Genomic DNA, 16,457 nt, shown 5'->3' with positions numbered 1-16,457 from the left:
ACTGGGATTACAGGCACATGTAATCCCAGTGGCTTGTGTTCAGCTTTGACTCTTCTAACACTGGTCTAAAGTACTCTGAATACCTGCCATATTCCTCATGCTCTGTAGAAACTGGTAGAATAAAATAAAATTGAATTTTAACATACCCTGTCAAAGAGAGCAAAAAGTTGTCTCAAGACATCGGAAACAGGTAATTTTAAATACTCAGCAAATTCTTCAATTCCAATTCTTCCACCTTTTGAGGAACGTGCAATCGATGCATATTCATCCAAATGCTTACGGATGCCATCCCAATCCAATCTAAACAAAAAATATAAAGGTTACTAGTTCTTTTCAGTTGACATGGACATTTCATAGACAGTTCTAGTCATTTGTCTGAGGGAAAAATATTTTATGTATTAAATATGAATCTGATATATTTTTCAGAGGAAATCAAATGGGAGAATCAAATGAGTATTTAAAAGTATGTGTTGAAAAGAAATAAAACAGTGTGTTGGAGATTAAGAAAAATTAAAAATACAAATACATGTTGAACATTAGGCAAGCATTTAGTTTTTAAAAGCATAACTGTATAACTGAAAATACACTAAATATCTAAGAGAGAAAAAGTAAACAAGACAAACAATGGGGTGGAATAATAAATGACTTATGAGAAGAAAATCAGAAAGCAAATTTTAACCTCAACATTATTAGCACGTCAATCGTATTTTCTGAGTTTTTACGAAAGGTTATAATTCTTGTTTCAAGGAAATTCCAGGATGATAATGAAATTGTATTTCAGAAAATGTTGTGAGAAGGAGATTTGGTAGACTAGAACTTCCTCAAATGTGAGAAATTCTCAGGGTGATAAAAATACTGGAAAATATACAGAAGCTTACCTCACATCCTGCCTTTGCCTTGTAGAACTCAACAAGTAGCCTAATGCATATTTACAAATCCAATTTCAGTGACTGGCTACATTTATCAAATCGAGGGAACATTGTGAACATAATAACAAAACATTTTGTTATCTAGAAGATATTTTTCTATATCTATATACATTTTCTATATCACTGTTTAAATGTTTTATTTTAATATTGAGCTTTGAAATAGTAACAGGTTCTGCAGCTCCTTCCTAGGGAGGATGCCAAGGTCTAGTTGTACAAATTCCTAACAGGGTCGAGAACAGAATGAATTGAACATGAGAGAGTTTGAGGGTTACACCTTTCATACCAGATAGCTCCAAGGGAAGGTTCTAAATGGTTTAAATTAGATCACAAAAATACAAATTTTTTAAAGGTGCCTTTTAAAAAAGTAATAATAACAAAGACCCAGAAGAGAAGAAAAAAGTTGACCTAGGCAAGTATTGAGTGTTCACTGATGGTCAGAATTTCATAAATTACACAGGTCAATTTATGTTCCCCATGGGAAGTACTGACTACCATATGCCAGTACCATCTAATGATGCTGTCCTCCCTGTAAGCAGAGGGCAAGACTGAGCAACTGTTCTGAGCTATTTGAGTAGGGAGGCAATTTGTCTGCATTGATGCTTACTATCTTTTGGTTTCTTCCTGGGACTGGTGAACAGATCTCTGGAAGGTTTTTTTTTTTTCTTTTCTTTCTTTTTTTTTTTTTTGCATTTGGATCCAGGGCTTCATATACGCTAGGCCAACCTTCCACCACTGTGCTGCATTCCCAGTCCTTTTTAAATTTTATTTTGAGGCAGGGTCTCACTTACGTTGGCAAGGCTGGTCTCAAACTTATGATCTTCCTGCCTTTGCTTCCCAAGTAGCTGGGATTACAGGTGAAGTTAACTATTCTTGAAAAAACAAATTAGATGAACAAAATAGTCGGTAAATTTACGACCCTGGCTTTCCTGACAAACAACATCTGGTCCTAGAACTGAGCATCAATAAAGGAAAAGAAAATAAGCACATAGGATTTCAGATTCCTTTTGGATACCTTTATGAAAGTACAATAATTTTAAAATGTACTTACTTTAATTTCTGGCTAATTTTAGTAAATTCCACCAACCCAGCTTCCATGGGCAATGTTAGCTGTCCTGCTGAAATCATCAATCTGCAGTCTTCATAGGTATGATCTGTCACAGGTATCCCCAGAGCTCTAGAAGCATCAAGAATAAAACTGAAATTCAATTTTTTTAAAAAATAGGAATGATTTTTCATCAGCTCTGAACTGTTCAACAAATAATAGCAAAAGGAAAAGTATTTACTACTTTTTAGGCCAGTAGCTGTGGCTTTCTTTGCCAAAGAGACATATTTTTCTACTTCTTCAAAGACTTAACTGGGGCCCCTAAAATGTTAGGTCTGCATGCTTCTGTCCATATAGCTGATAATTTCTGTTTTGTTGACTTGAGTTTCACGGAAAGCAATCAGAAGACTTATGTCCAAGTTTTTCGGGAATCCTTTACTAACTGTGAACTTTCTGACAATTAACCCAAGCTTCATTTTTCTTGGCTGCACATAGGAACAATTACTGTCCAGGTTTAAGGACAAAATAAGAATGCTAGTAGAGACACTGCTGGAACAGATAAACGGCATCTGTGTGCACTGGACGTGGACCGTCCATCTAAACCCTTAGCATCTGTGCTTCTCCATCCTTCATAACTAGAAGTCACCTTCTTCCTGAAAGCAATCTTCTAAATTACTGAAGCAAATTGATACTAAGCTGGTATTTCTTGCAGACGTCACCTCCCTTTCCTCAAAGGAAACCAGAACTCCTCTCTACCTCACCGCTGCTCAATGAGACTGAGGCTGACGGCAGTGAGGTGGATCAGAAAAGATGTGTATTAGTGAGAACTGCAAAGCACACCGAGTACAAGAAGAAAGGCTGTCCACACATGGTAATCATTTCCTGAAGCTTCTTCTTCACTAAAATTTTATCTGCAAATATTTAATAAAAATCATAGGATTATGTCTTCAATTTTACTTGAGACTTTGTTAAATCACTGCTAGGAAGACTGACTGACTGGGTGCAATTAGAATCAAGCAGGTTTTTCTCTATACATAGTTTTTCTGGGCTGTTTTTGATTAACACATATTTTGGTGTAAGAATACTTAAAAGGGAAGAGAAAAATGTTAAAGATTTCAGGAATTATAATAATAGACAGTACAGCATAATAATGAAAAGGTGGGGTCTGGGGAACAGGAATGTGGATGTGAGTTCCAGCCCAGGCACTACCTGTGATTTGGGGTGACTGACTGTTCCTGGAGTTCACGTCCTCTCTCCCTCACGGGTGGCTGAGAGGTGACGCCAGGCAAGCGAAGGTTCCAGCACAGTGCTTGGTGACCCTCTGCCACCACCACTGCAGCCCCACCCCCACCTCACCTGCTCTGCTCCTTTCCACTTCCAGATGCTCTTATCTCCTCCTTTCCTGCCCAGGCTCACAGCAAACAAAGCCAGGAGACAGGCACTTCCCTCAAGGGGAAGGAACTTTGGGGAGGACTTTGTGCAGCTGATGGAGGTTTTTCTTACTCTTTAAATAAGGCTCTTATACCCTGCCTCCTCACAAATTAAGAAAAAGCTGCCTAAACAAATCCCTTCTCTGCTTTGGGGCACATTTTGGGGGAGCCAAAATATCTGGTATAAATTATCTAAATTCCCTGTACTTGTTTTGTAACTTTTGGACAGAAACTGGTATGAAAACATCAGAAACAAAATACAGAAAAGCAAATTTCGTAGCTGGTTTAGAAATTAGATAAAATAAGAATTCTTAAGTACACCTAGAAACAAAAAAAATTTTTGATACACATTTGTTCTATTTTGAATATAAAATTATTATTCTGCTATAAAACATTAAGATATGTATGTGTACATATGTCAGAATTACATTAAGATTATGTATGCATATATATTTTATATATATATTATATTTATATAATGTATATTATATATATATATATATCTCAATCAGAATAATCAGGCTATAAGGCCAAATTCAGCTATATTCCGAGTTCCCGTTGAATTCTTACTAAAGAGAAAAAAATACTGCAGGTCTGTTAGCTCCAAACCTCCTACTGGTAACTGAGGGAGGTGGTGCCTGGGCGGGGGTGCACATCTGGAGGGCCAAGGCTGCCTGGGTGGTGTAGCAAAACGCATGCTTTCATTACAAGACTGGGTGATTTATCTAATTAGAATACCAGCCAGCTAAAACACCCTTAAGTGCAGGAAAATATATGCCTATGTTTTGCAGTTTCTAAATCCTAAATTTATAGCCATTCCTTCACAAGAGTAACTTTTTCCTTTTCTGTGCATCTTTTCAAACCTTTGCAAACTTCCCCTTCGTGGTGCTCACAGCCCTGATGACTCTGAAACCCTCAGGGGTGGGCAGCTGCAGGGGAGCTGAGGGGAGGGGTGGGGTGCTCCACCGCAAGGCGCTGCCTGCAGTGACGGGCCAGCTGGGGAGAATCCACCTGTGGACAGTGCCAATTGGTCTCCTCTGGCTGTGCTACCCTGGTCTTGCAGGTAAAGACTCACTTCCATTAGTTTGAGGCTGAAGCTGGGAAAATACACACATCCCTGGGCATGTTATTTTGCTTATGTACCAAAGTGAGCTGGAGACTGAGGTCCTCAGTGGGGGTGGGGGAGGAATTTGAAAGCTATGTTAAATGACATTTACCAATGATTTTCAAATTATTTACTGCTTGAAATCTTATACAGACACTTACTCTGCCATTAAATTGCGGACTCTATTGGCAAAAAGAACAGGATCGTTTTTTTCTGCATCACTTGGTACTTGAACAGGCATAAACTGAAAGACAAATACAACTTCCATAAAAATCCTTAGGCCTGAGACATTCAAATGATAAGTAAATTAATTTATAAACATCAATGAGTAAGTCAACCAATAACAGCTGCCATCCATTAAGTACCTACTATGTGCTGGGTACTTTACGTTAGGGGCTTTATGTGATTAGCTTTCTCACCAATTCCCTGGGGCCAGCCATACCATTTTCATTTGATGATGAATAATGGGACTTGAAGGGGTTAAGTAATATAGCCACGGCCACAGATAAATGGCAGGGCCATGGTGTGAAAAAAAGAGAAAGTTTTGTATAAGGAGATGCCACTTCTTCCAGATTGTCCTGTTCTCAAATCTCGTTAATCATGTTGAAGATTATGGGCACTGGTGACTCAGAGATGCGTAAGCAAGACAAGACCAGGTCCCTAGTTTTGAGCAATAACTTCAGCGGTAAAGAGAGGAGGCACCCAAGAAGAGGAGGAGGAGAGCAGGGGAAGGCTGGAGGCCCCCACAGTGATCCACGCAAGGTCTGCACCCTGGAATGCAGGAAGCAGAGCACGGGTGTGTGCAAGGCACCTTTAAGAAAAACCATCGAGGACTTACAGAAGCACATGCTATATGTCATTTTACTTTGCAAATTCATTTTACTAATTTGTTCAAAGGAGAGGGGCATGGTGCACAGAGAGCCCTCAGCCACCCTCTGCTATGTGAGCTGGAACAGTCCTGTAGTCTTCCATGCCCCTCCCCCGTCAGTGAGAAGCTCTACCAGATGACCTAAGGTCCTTTAGCTTTCAACAGACCATCCAGTTATTGTTCAAGGTGGAAAAATAAACTAAGCCACCAGAGGTCCCCCTATCACTTAAGTATCCAGAACAACAAACTCAACGAATAAACGGGACAAAAAATCCCCCCCCCCCCATCCTGATAGTGAACATTTTTCTATTTGCTTTAGTAGGAAGCTCAAGGAAGGAGAAAGTTGGTTGAAAATCATTGCTCATAAAATCTCCTGCAAAACGGTATAAGGAAGAAAGTTTTCAATGCCAAATAATTCTTCATTTTTCAAAAAAGCCAAGTGACTATTTATAATGTACTTGATTTATAGGTCATAAAAGCACACACTGAAAACCCTGAAAAATAAATGGCTGCTACACTGTTAACCAAACACCATACTGTGAACTGCGGGTTTGGTTTCTATGCATGCAGGCAATATTTTCCATAAAATGATTTTTAATTACTCTCATATTGGCAAGGTAATTTATTTTTTGAGGAAATACATTCCAACTGGAGTATAAAATAACTAAAAGCCTGGGTTGGACCCTCTTGGGCCCTGAGGGCACCATGCCTCCTGAGAAGCAATTCAGTGGAAATTCTTATAAAGAGTCCCCTCTCCTAGGATAAAATCTGGCCCTCCAGACTACATTTCCATCTTGTACCAAGTCATTCAAGATTCATAGCGTGAACACACATCCCTTATTTGGAGAGGAAGATTAGCCAAAAAGAAGGGAACCTGATTGCTACTACCTGGTATGGCCCTTAGTGCACATACCCCAGGACCGCGGGACCCCAACTCTCCCTTCCCCCTCCATCTTCTCTCATCATGCTCAGTACTCACACTGATGGCCCATGTGACATCTTTTCACAGAGTCCCTTCATCTAGTACACTTTTCTCAATTCCACCTCAGCCATGGAAGCAAACGTGACCCTCACCTCTTCCTCGACTCTTCCTCAGTCAGCGTCCCCATCGGCCATGAGCACTGCTTCTCCCCTCATCTGGTCCCGCACAGACTTCGACAATGTCATGGTCACACCAGGCCCTACTCACCCCTCCTTACCCGCCCCCTCTGACAACATCTGCCTGGGCATGGGAGTCAGGCACTTCCTAGAGCCTCTCTGTCACCTGGACACTCTCACTTCTGCCCACCTACAGAGACCACCACAGACCCCCTGGATCCCGCACTCTCCCTCCTGTTAGAGACGGGGGAGGGAAGCTAAAGGAGGTCACACCTGCTGCTGCTGCTGCCTCTCAGGTTGCAATCCCACCTTGACCTCACCCTCCCTGGCCAGCAGCAGGCCACTTCCGACTTCTGAAAGACGATGGTCTCTGGGAACTTCTATTCCCTTTGCTACTGCACCTGAGACGGCTCCCCTGCCCCCACACCCCCGTAACTGTACCACCCTTCCCAGGTGAGGACCAGACTAGCTGACACATTTCCCACAGTAACACCTCTAGATCGTGCTTTTGGCCCCATAGTCCCCCACCTCCTCTTGGGCCTTAAACAGCACAAGATATTTATAGCTCCCACTAACCAGAGCCAGGCCTGGACATCAGTGCTCAGAAAACTCGTTTATTCAGTGTGTCTTGACCACATCAAGCACATTCCTCTCTGCTAAATAAATGACGAGCGGGAACAGGCAGACCGATGAGCGATGACACTCTGTTCAATCTTTTCTTTTTTCTTCTATTAGAAAAGAATTTAGAAGATCAATCTTAACAAATGTGTGGTTCTAATTCTTCCTGTGATTTTTCTTTAAGTCTTCAAAGACAGAAAATGCAAAAGAAGGAAGATATTTATGAGTAATTCAATGTTTCTTTCCCCAAAGAAGAGAGAGATCCATCCAGATGAGAAGGGAAATAAAAGCTAACAGACACTGAACACTTGCCACACGCAGCACATAAGAAACCTTGTTAAGTCCCCGCAACCCTACAGAAAGATGCTCCTGTAACCACGGTCCAGAGAGAACACAGGCTCAGGGAGGTTGAAGTAATTTTCTTGAGCACAAAACAGGTAGGCAGTAACAGAACCGGGACAGAACTGCCAGCTAATAAATATTCTATTTATAATGCTCCATTCTCTACTAGTATTCATACATTTTAACCAAGTGCAGAAGAAATTAGCTTGGTTAGAACAGTATGTATTGGGGTGGAGAAGGTGGCGGGGAGCGTGTAGTTGTAAGATGGAAGTTGTCTAAAAGGTTTATTTTAGATTCAAAATTACAAATAATTCTTAGTGCATCTGGTTATCTTGATAAGTCTACAGCAACCCAATGACTCACCCAGATTTCTACTCCTGTGAGCTCTACTCAAGTGCCTCATAGAGATGTACCTTCTTAAGAAAATCTTCGATACTGTATTTTTATTGCACCTTTTCTGCGTTTAGATTTGCAAGTACTTAGCACTGTTAAACCACCCAATGTGTTCAGCAAAGGAACATGCAACACAAGTCTGTGGTGAGCATGCACCAGCCAATATGTTCCCATCTCTCAGGTGTGTAGTAGGCTCCCATCTAGGTCACTCTATGTTTGCACGTGGACAAAACCACCCCAAAACACCTTCCTCAGAGTGTGTCCTCATTGTTGAGGGAGAGACACAACTGTTTTGACCTTCCTTATGTAACTGGCTCTTTGAAGACTAAAAAAGTGACATATAGGGCTGGGAATGTGGCTCAGCGGTAGGATGCTTGTCTAGCATGCCCAAGGCCCTGGGTTCAATCTAAGCACCATACTCTCACACAAAAATAAATAAATAAAATAAACAGCTGGGCGTAGTGGCACACGCCTATAATCTCAGCAGCTTAGGAGGCTGAGGCAGGGGGATCTCGAGTTCCAAGCCAGATTAAGCAACTCAGTGAGACCCTGTCTCTAAATAAAATACAAAATAGGGCTGAGGATGTGGCTCAGTGGTTGAATGCCTTTGAGTTTAATCCCTGGTACCCCCCAAAATAAACATGAAATAAAATAAATAGAAAAAGGAAAAAAGTGACTTATCTGTATAGGTGCTGACCATAATACTCATTATTAACTACAGTCCTTTCCTAAATCAGATATGCTTTTCAAATGAGAAAAGAATTCCTTTCTATTACCGAAGGCAATGAATTGCTCAGCAGGATTTTAGGCCTGATGCCAGCCACTATAAGCCCACTAAGAGCTTCGTAAAGGAATTTTACAAAGCCAAATATGTCTACATGCCAACAGATAAATCATTTTAATGCATCTGTAATACACTGAGTGGCTTCTAACATACTCTGAATGCATCCTGAGATACAGCCCATAAGGAAGTCAAGCTTGCATTCAGAAACCGGCTGCTGGCCGCACGGTCTGGCTTACCACCTACCCTCTCCTGTCAAGTCCTCTAGGAGGCTCTTAATTTCTGCCATATTTTGCAGTGCTTCTTGCTGGCTAACTTGTTCCCAAAGCACAGAGAACACACGTGGCCGTGAGGTGGCTGCTGGATGAGGTGGCCACTTTTCCACTTTGCAATGTCACCATTCAAAGGGTAACTTTCAGTGAATCATTTCACACTCGTCGTTGCTCAAGGATGCCCAGAACGGTTCCACAGGGCGTGAGGTTTGGAACTTACCTTTTTAATATCCAAGAGTCAGTAAAATAATATCTTTTCCAAAAATAAATCTCTCTGTTGGTGAAGCAGAGAGGGATGGAGAAAAGGAGATAAGAAAATTCCCTGTCTGTTATATTCACTAGATTTCAAACAAGTGAAGAGTGTGGTAATCATCATTCCTGACTAGAGACGTGTGAAACTAAAGGACACGGCCGTCGATATTCTGAGATGTCCTGTGACTCACAAAAATAAGAGTGACCAGAAGAGCTCTTTAATAATCCTCTCAAAGTTCACCGTATGAGCCACCAACCTAAGACTATCTTCTGGAGTGATACACCTTGAATTAGATTTATCTAGTATTCAAGAAGTTCTGAGTGTGTGTCTAAAACAGTAACAAGGATTTCAGTCCCTTTTAAAGTAAAAGAGAAAAGAGGGGAGCACTCCCAACCACCAAGACACTGAAACGGGAACAAAAAGAACAGAGACCTCAAACCAGCCTCTATGTGGGAGGCTCAAGTTCTGCCTCCACAGACGGGGTGGAAAAGATGGACCTCAGCGGCAGGGCCCCGCTGCTCACGGCCTGAGCCGGGGCGTGGACAGACTCAGGGACTGAAGGGCTGCTCAGATACACTTTTTAGTTATATCTGAACAGTGGGGAATTTAAATATTCAGATATCATAAAGTAATTGGAGTTGCCGGGCGAAAGGCAGCATTGTAAAAATAATTACATAATAATTAAAAGAAGATGACTGAAGGGAAGTCCCTAAACGCCCACCCTCTCACCCCGCACCACAATTCAAATACATCAAATCCCCACTGAGTCAACTGTTTTCACCCGGCTGAAAGCCATTTTGTTCCTGAAGCTACAGAACAAAGGGTATATTCTTTTCTTTGGCCAGAAAATATTATCTAAACAGGTCTCAGAAGCAGCTGGAGAATGCAAATATTGTCATTTTAAGAAGAAAGAAAGAAAGCCATGACACAGAAAGGAAATGTGGTAATAGCAGTCAGGGCAAAAATGAGGAATTTACATACCTCTGTTGTAATGTAGTTTGACCGCTGACACTTGTGCGGAACAAAGGGGTACAGTTCTCGTGCACTTCCACATCTGTTGCTAGGTATTGTTTTAGCTGGAGAGCGGTCAATTTGGAGAAAAGGACAGAGGTGTGTGTGTGTGTGTGTGTGTGTGTGTGTGTGTGTGTGTGAGAGAGAGAGAGAGAGAGAGAGAGAGAGAGAGAGAGAGATCTTTCACATTTGCAGAGAAGACAGCATGGCTGTTTTAACTACGGGCTTTATTTTTTATTTAGAAAAGGAGAACTGGACTAGACTACCTGAGCAGCTATTACAAAAGAAAGATCTGTGCTCAGGGTGACTAGGAATTGTATGATCTGGGGCTTCCTGAAATACACTCTATGGAACATTGGTTTCAGGTGATATCCAGAGAAAAATGGCTTCTGTGGTCCAATATTTCAAAGGCCCTAAAAAGTACTGAGAAAAGAGACCTAATCCATTTTGTTTACCCTGGTACTTCCTGAAGGGCACAGAGCTCTGGATGCGGGTCTGTGGAATTCAATTCATAACAGGTCTATTTTGCTTTGTTGGCTGGTTTAGCCACTCAGCATTTAGAAGTTGTCAGTAATTCCAGATGATATAGGACAGCAAATTATATTTCAGAATGAGTTTAACTTCAGTGAAATGTTCCTTGAGATTTGCATGTTGCTTGCCTTCCTTGAAACTGTCAGTTTTGTTTCACATCATTTGTTTTAAAACCAGCTCAGCATCTCAGCATGACCAAAAAACATAGCACCAGCTCTTGGATGTTTCTAGGAGAAAACAACAACTAATCCGTGCCCTTCAGAGGTGTTTCCCTAACATGATTCTAGGGGTTCAGTTTGACAGTATGGATTTATATACACAATTTATAAGATACCAGGGCTTTTTTTTTTTTTTTTTTTTTTTTGGTCCTGGAGATTGAAGTAGGGGTGCTTTACTACTGAGCTTCATTCTCCACCTTTTTTTTTTTTTTTTTGGAAGCAGGGCCTGGCTAAGTTGCTGAGGCTGGCCTCAAACTTGCAATGCTCCTACCTGAGTTGCTGAGATTATAGGTGTGCACCACCATGCCCAGAAAGACAGAGCTTATTTTAAAGGTGGTAAAACTTCACATCTGGTCTCTCCAGACTAGAAATTCAAAACTAAAGGAAAAGCCAAATCTCAAGTTCCAAGGTTATATTTTTAATGACTTACCTCGATTTCCACCTTTGTGAAGGGCTGGCAGAAAGTCAGCACACAAAGCTGGATGCTGAAAAGAAAAAAAGAGAGGGCTAAATCTTCATGTAGCAGCTAATGTTACTCCACAGACTTTCTCTACACACCAACGCACACTTAATTCACATGCAAATATATGTGTGTGTGTGTGTGTGTGTATACACACACACATATATATACACACACGCACACACACACACATCTATGTTTATATACATATATTTACTATAATGCTATAAGTGCATATAAAAGTTACACCACAGGTAAAATACTTCTTGAACTGAGACAACCGTTTTAAAGTTAAAATACCAAATGCCATACCAAATATGCATTTGTGAGTCAGAACCACAGCTCAGCAGTGTAAACCCCCAATTTGAAGTTTCCTTGACAACAACAACTCAAAGGCCTAAACTGCTGGAGAAGCTATCCAAAGGCACATTTTTAGGGAAGCTCCTGAGTATAGCACTGTTTCTTGAAAGTGGTTAGCTAGCTGTTCAAAGACAATTTTTGGAACCCCTGGGAAAGATTTCTGTGGGATTTTTTTAGTTTAGCCTCATTAGTCAGTTGATCCAGAAATCAGGCAGAGTGGATTAGACTATATGTTTAACAAAATGACCAATCAATCCTTTTCTGCTAGAAAGGAATTTAAATACTGTTTATTTGTAAAAATTACTTTAAGAGACATACTTGAGGAAGTGATGGGTCAAACAAGGACTTCAGTGAAAACAAGAAATTTCGGAAGTAAATTAACCACTTCCATTAAATATGTTATAGTTTTGGGACAGGGTCTCAAAATGTGGCATTTGGAAAACACAAAATTGTGCTTTTTAAAGATTTTGTTTGTTTATAAGTCCTAAGAAATCCCTGATTCTTCAAGTATCTTTTTTCACGGTTTCCTGTATTCACTCTCTTGTTTTCTTTTTTCCTTTATCACATCTTCCCAGGTTAGAAGACTAGATTAAGCCACTCTATTTTCTATCCCATTCCCTCTGCAGAAAGCAATTTATTTGATTCATGTCAGCTTGAGCTGTTATGTAACCACACCCCCCTAAAAAGCCATACTGACCACACCATGAACCCCGAGTCACTATCTCTATAGGGAACTAAATTTGGAAAGGCCCGAAAGATGACACACATCAGGAAGTATAAATATGTACCCACCCAATTTTTAGGAACATCTATTTCTAAAGTGTTTCTGACACTACTTGTTTCTCCTAATTCTCTCTTGCATAAAAGCTAAGAATCAGCTACTCAAAATCATGGTGGCATGAAGTCTAAAGAATAAACAGATTTCTTACAGAGTAGAGGATAATGTACTGTCTACACACCCCTTACGGAAGCATAATAGGAACGTAATTGTTTCACATGTGCGAAGGGTTATTCCACTGACCCATTCGTCTCATTAAAGTGTATTATTTCAAAGAATCTGGCAGAGTCCTTGAAGACAAATGATGATTTCCTTTTTATTATTTCTGAGTGGTCATCACCTATCAGATTTTACAAGAGGAACTAAACAAAAGATCTTGAAGGAAAGTGCGGTTCTACAGGTTCTGTTCTTTTTCAAGGCCCATTTTTAGCTTGGTTAATAGTGAAACTGTTGCTGTCCTCACTCAAGTGCTTAGAGAAACTGCTGATCCCTGCACTTTCAAAATCCAAGAACGGAACTGAAATCCCAGCGAGCTGGTTTCTCAACTTAAATCAAACACATCCCAGCTATCGCAGGACGTGCAACTAATGTGATCTGAACTGCTTAAAACAGGGTGGTAAAGTCTCCACGCAGACCCTAGAGGATGCTCAATCTGCAATGGAAATGAAAGTGCGAAACTCAAGCTAAATATGATGGAAACTGGTCACTGCAATGCTCCTTACAAAAACTTGAGGAAACAGAAAAATAAGAAAATAAAAACCTTGAGGCCCATTGGAACACTGGTGAGAATTCTCCACATGGGAGATACCAGGGGTTACTGGACGAAGTCATGATGCTCTGCAGACATCAGGTACTAAAGACTCTGGTTCAAATCTTTATTTTTTTTTAAAAGAAGAAATAAATGATCTTTTATTTTCTTCCCTGAAGTAAAATGTATTTAAGCTACTCACAGACAGAGATGACTTACAATGTATATCCTTGCCATGTCCAGGTCACAGTATCCTACAATGACAAAAGTATTCAAGCAGTTATTTCAGAGGGAAAATATCGAATAAAATAAAGACCTCATTTTTTTTATGATGAACATTTTTATGTAATTTTAAAAAATTTATATATGACAGCAGAATGCATTACACTTCTTATTATACATATAGAGCACAATTTTTCATATTTCTGGTTGAAAGACTTAATTTTTTTAAAAAAAATTTAGTTATAGATGTCACAATACCTTTATTTATTTACTTACTTATTTTATGTGGTGCTAAGGGTTGAACCCTCACACGTGTGAGGAAAGTGCTCTACCACTGAGCTACAACCCCAGCCCCAAAGACCTCATTTTAATATTGGGATTCACGTATACTTTTCCTGAAATTAAAAATAATGCACTGAAAAATGAAACAAGCACATTATTATTAAAAGTGGTGAACTGACCTATGAAATCTTAGAATATGTATCTACATAGCAAAATATCCATCTTCCTATGTCACTATGGATCTTTTTGTGGAAAAAAATATTCTGAATTTTTACAAAAACTAGTACACATGCTTAGCTATTTTCTCCCAATATGAACTTATCTAGAAAATGAATTTTCTTACAATAAACAGAATACAATTTATTTACAATAAACAGTTCAAAAAAAAAGGAAGGGGTTACTTGGGAGAAAAGATTAAAGTAATGCATATTGAAAGAATTTGAGTATACAGAAAAAAATTCAACCTATAAACAGAGGTGCAACGAGCAAAAATTTGATGGTTCTAATTTTGTTTTTTTTATTTTAATTTTGTTCATTTTAATTTCATTTTTCCAAGGTTGAGAAAACAGTCACTGAATAGAAAGATGGATTGATGGAGAACTGTTAATCTTTTTTAATATTCTTTTTGTAATTGACTCTTATTAGTTATGCACAACATTAGGATTCATTTTGACATAATTATAAAAGTATGGAATATAATTTGCTCTAATTCAATCCCCAGGATTTTCCCTTTCCCTCCCCTCCTCCTTCCCCTGTTCCCTTCCCTCTACTAATCTTTCTGCTTTTTTACTTTTAGGGTTCTTTCCAGTTCGTGTCTTGTGGATATACATGATGGTGAGACTCACTGTGGTATATTCACATATGCACACGGGAAGGTTGGGTCAGATTCACTCCACTCTTGTTCCCTTACCCCGTCCCTTCTCCTGCCTCCTCATTCCCTGTCATCTACTCCACTGATCTTTCTTCTATTTTGATGGTATCCCCTATTTCCCTTTCTTTCTCCTTCCTCCACCACCCCCTGCCATCTTGGATTACCTCTCACATATGAGAGAACATTTGACCTTTGAGTACCTGAATCTGGCTTATTCCACTTAGCATGACCATCCCCAGTTCCATCCATTCACCAGCAAATGCCCTAATTTCATTCTTTCTTAAGGCTGAGTTATACATTTTCTTTATCCATCTATCCATTAAAATGCAGCTAGGTTGGCTCCATAGCTTGCTGTTGTGAACTGTGCTGCTATAAATTTTGATGAGACTGTACCCTATAGTATGCTGATTTTAGGTCTTTTGGATACATACCAAGGAGTGGGATAGCTAGGTCATATGGTGATTCCATTCTCAGTTTTTTGAGAAATCTCATATTGCTTTCCAGAGTGACTGTACTAACTTGCAGTTCCACCAATAATATATGAGTGTACCTCCCCCCCCCGCATTCTTGCCAATACATTATTATTTAAATTCTTGATAACTGCCATTCTGAATGGAGTGAGATGGGATCACAATGCAGTTTTGATTTGTATTGTGAATATTTTTTCATATATTTGTTGGCAAATTGTATTTCTTCTTTTGACACATGTCTGTTTAGTTCTTTTTAAATTTTATTCATTTTTTAAATTTTGGGGGAGGCAGTACCGGGGATTGAACTCAGGGGCACTCAACCACCAAGCCATATCCCCAGCCCTATTTTGTATTTTTTATTTAGAGACAGGGTCTCACTGAGTTGTTTAGCACCTCGCTTTTGGTTAGGCTGGCTTTGAATTTGAGATCCTGCCTCAGCCTCCTGAGTCGCTGGGATTATAGGTGTGCACCGCTGAGCCCAGCATGTGTTTAGTTCTTTGGCCAGTTTACTAATTGGGTTATTTATTTGTTTGTATTTATGGTGTTAAGTTTTTGAAGAATTCTCAGTCTTAAATAGTGTAGATAACTAACAGTTATCGCCTGCTTTTTATATAAATTCTCTAGCAAACAAAGTCCTCTCAGAACCAAAGCATTCCCCCATAAGTCTTTGGGAAACAGTGGCACGATCTACATCCGCAGAACAAGAACATACCCAGCTGTGTGAAAACAGCATTTCCTGAGCTAACTCTGGACTTTGTACAGGGTGTTAAGTGCTTTCAAATATTTCCTTATTTCATCAAGCTACCAGCCACGGGTCACACAGCTCATAAGTACTGAGCCAGTAATTAAAAATCAAGCTTCTCTCAAATTTATCCTGCTGTATCAACCCTACTCCTCAGTAATGACCTCTAAATCAGGAAAAGTCTCCTTCTAGGCTTAATTAAAATTACAAAGTTCCACTATCCTGTCCAGTGAGACCCTACATCTGGGACTTAATCAGACAGTGACAACAGAGGCTGAGAAATGTCTTCCTGAAGCTTCATAATAATAAAGCAATATTTAACATTGGTATCCACAACGTGCCTATCTTGAAAAGCAGCCACGGCAAGCAGAACGAACCTGCTGATTCCTTCACCATTCATCTATTCTTTTCCTTATTCACACAGGAAAAGGGGTCTGAGAGCAGGAGTGCTGTCTGGAATATTTAAATTGCTCCCACAGAAGAACCCTGTGCTTACCAGCTTGTTGGGGTATCTGAGGAGGATGGGCTGCACGGGGACTCCCGGAATGAAGGCTCCTGGAACCACATTGAAATGCTGTCATATGGTTCTCACATGAATAAAAATGTTACAATAAGAAAAAAATCAATTATAAA

At 39.9% G+C, this 16,457-nt stretch overlaps 1 protein-coding gene across 3 annotated transcripts in view; it reads right to left on the bottom strand.

Moving 5' to 3' along the window:
• The window catches only part of Lpcat2 (lysophosphatidylcholine acyltransferase 2), a 58,557-nt gene that overhangs the window by 27,148 nt on the left and 14,952 nt on the right, over positions 1-16,457 (bottom strand). For 2 of the 3 annotated variants that reach the window (XM_021721335.3, XM_005318186.5), the window contains exons 6-11: positions 16,321-16,379; positions 13,457-13,491; positions 11,322-11,376; positions 4,668-4,750; positions 1,978-2,103; positions 147-300 (exon numbers count right to left, since the gene is read on the bottom strand). In XM_021721335.3, coding sequence (XP_021577010.1) covers positions 147-300; positions 1,978-2,103; positions 4,668-4,750; positions 11,322-11,376; positions 13,457-13,491; positions 16,321-16,379 — 512 coding nt within the window. Of the gene's footprint in view, positions 1-146; positions 301-1,977; positions 2,104-4,667; positions 4,751-10,112; positions 10,208-11,321; positions 11,377-13,456; positions 13,492-16,320; positions 16,380-16,457 lie in introns of all 3 variants that reach the window. The other variant, XM_021721338.3, reaches the window with a different exon arrangement.

This window comes from Ictidomys tridecemlineatus, chromosome 15, assembly GCF_052094955.1.
Source record: "Ictidomys tridecemlineatus isolate mIctTri1 chromosome 15, mIctTri1.hap1, whole genome shotgun sequence".
NCBI lineage: Eukaryota > Metazoa > Chordata > Mammalia > Rodentia > Sciuridae > Ictidomys > Ictidomys tridecemlineatus.
The sequence above is the reverse complement of the archived record's forward strand: the minus strand, read 5'-3'. Positions and strand labels throughout refer to the sequence as shown.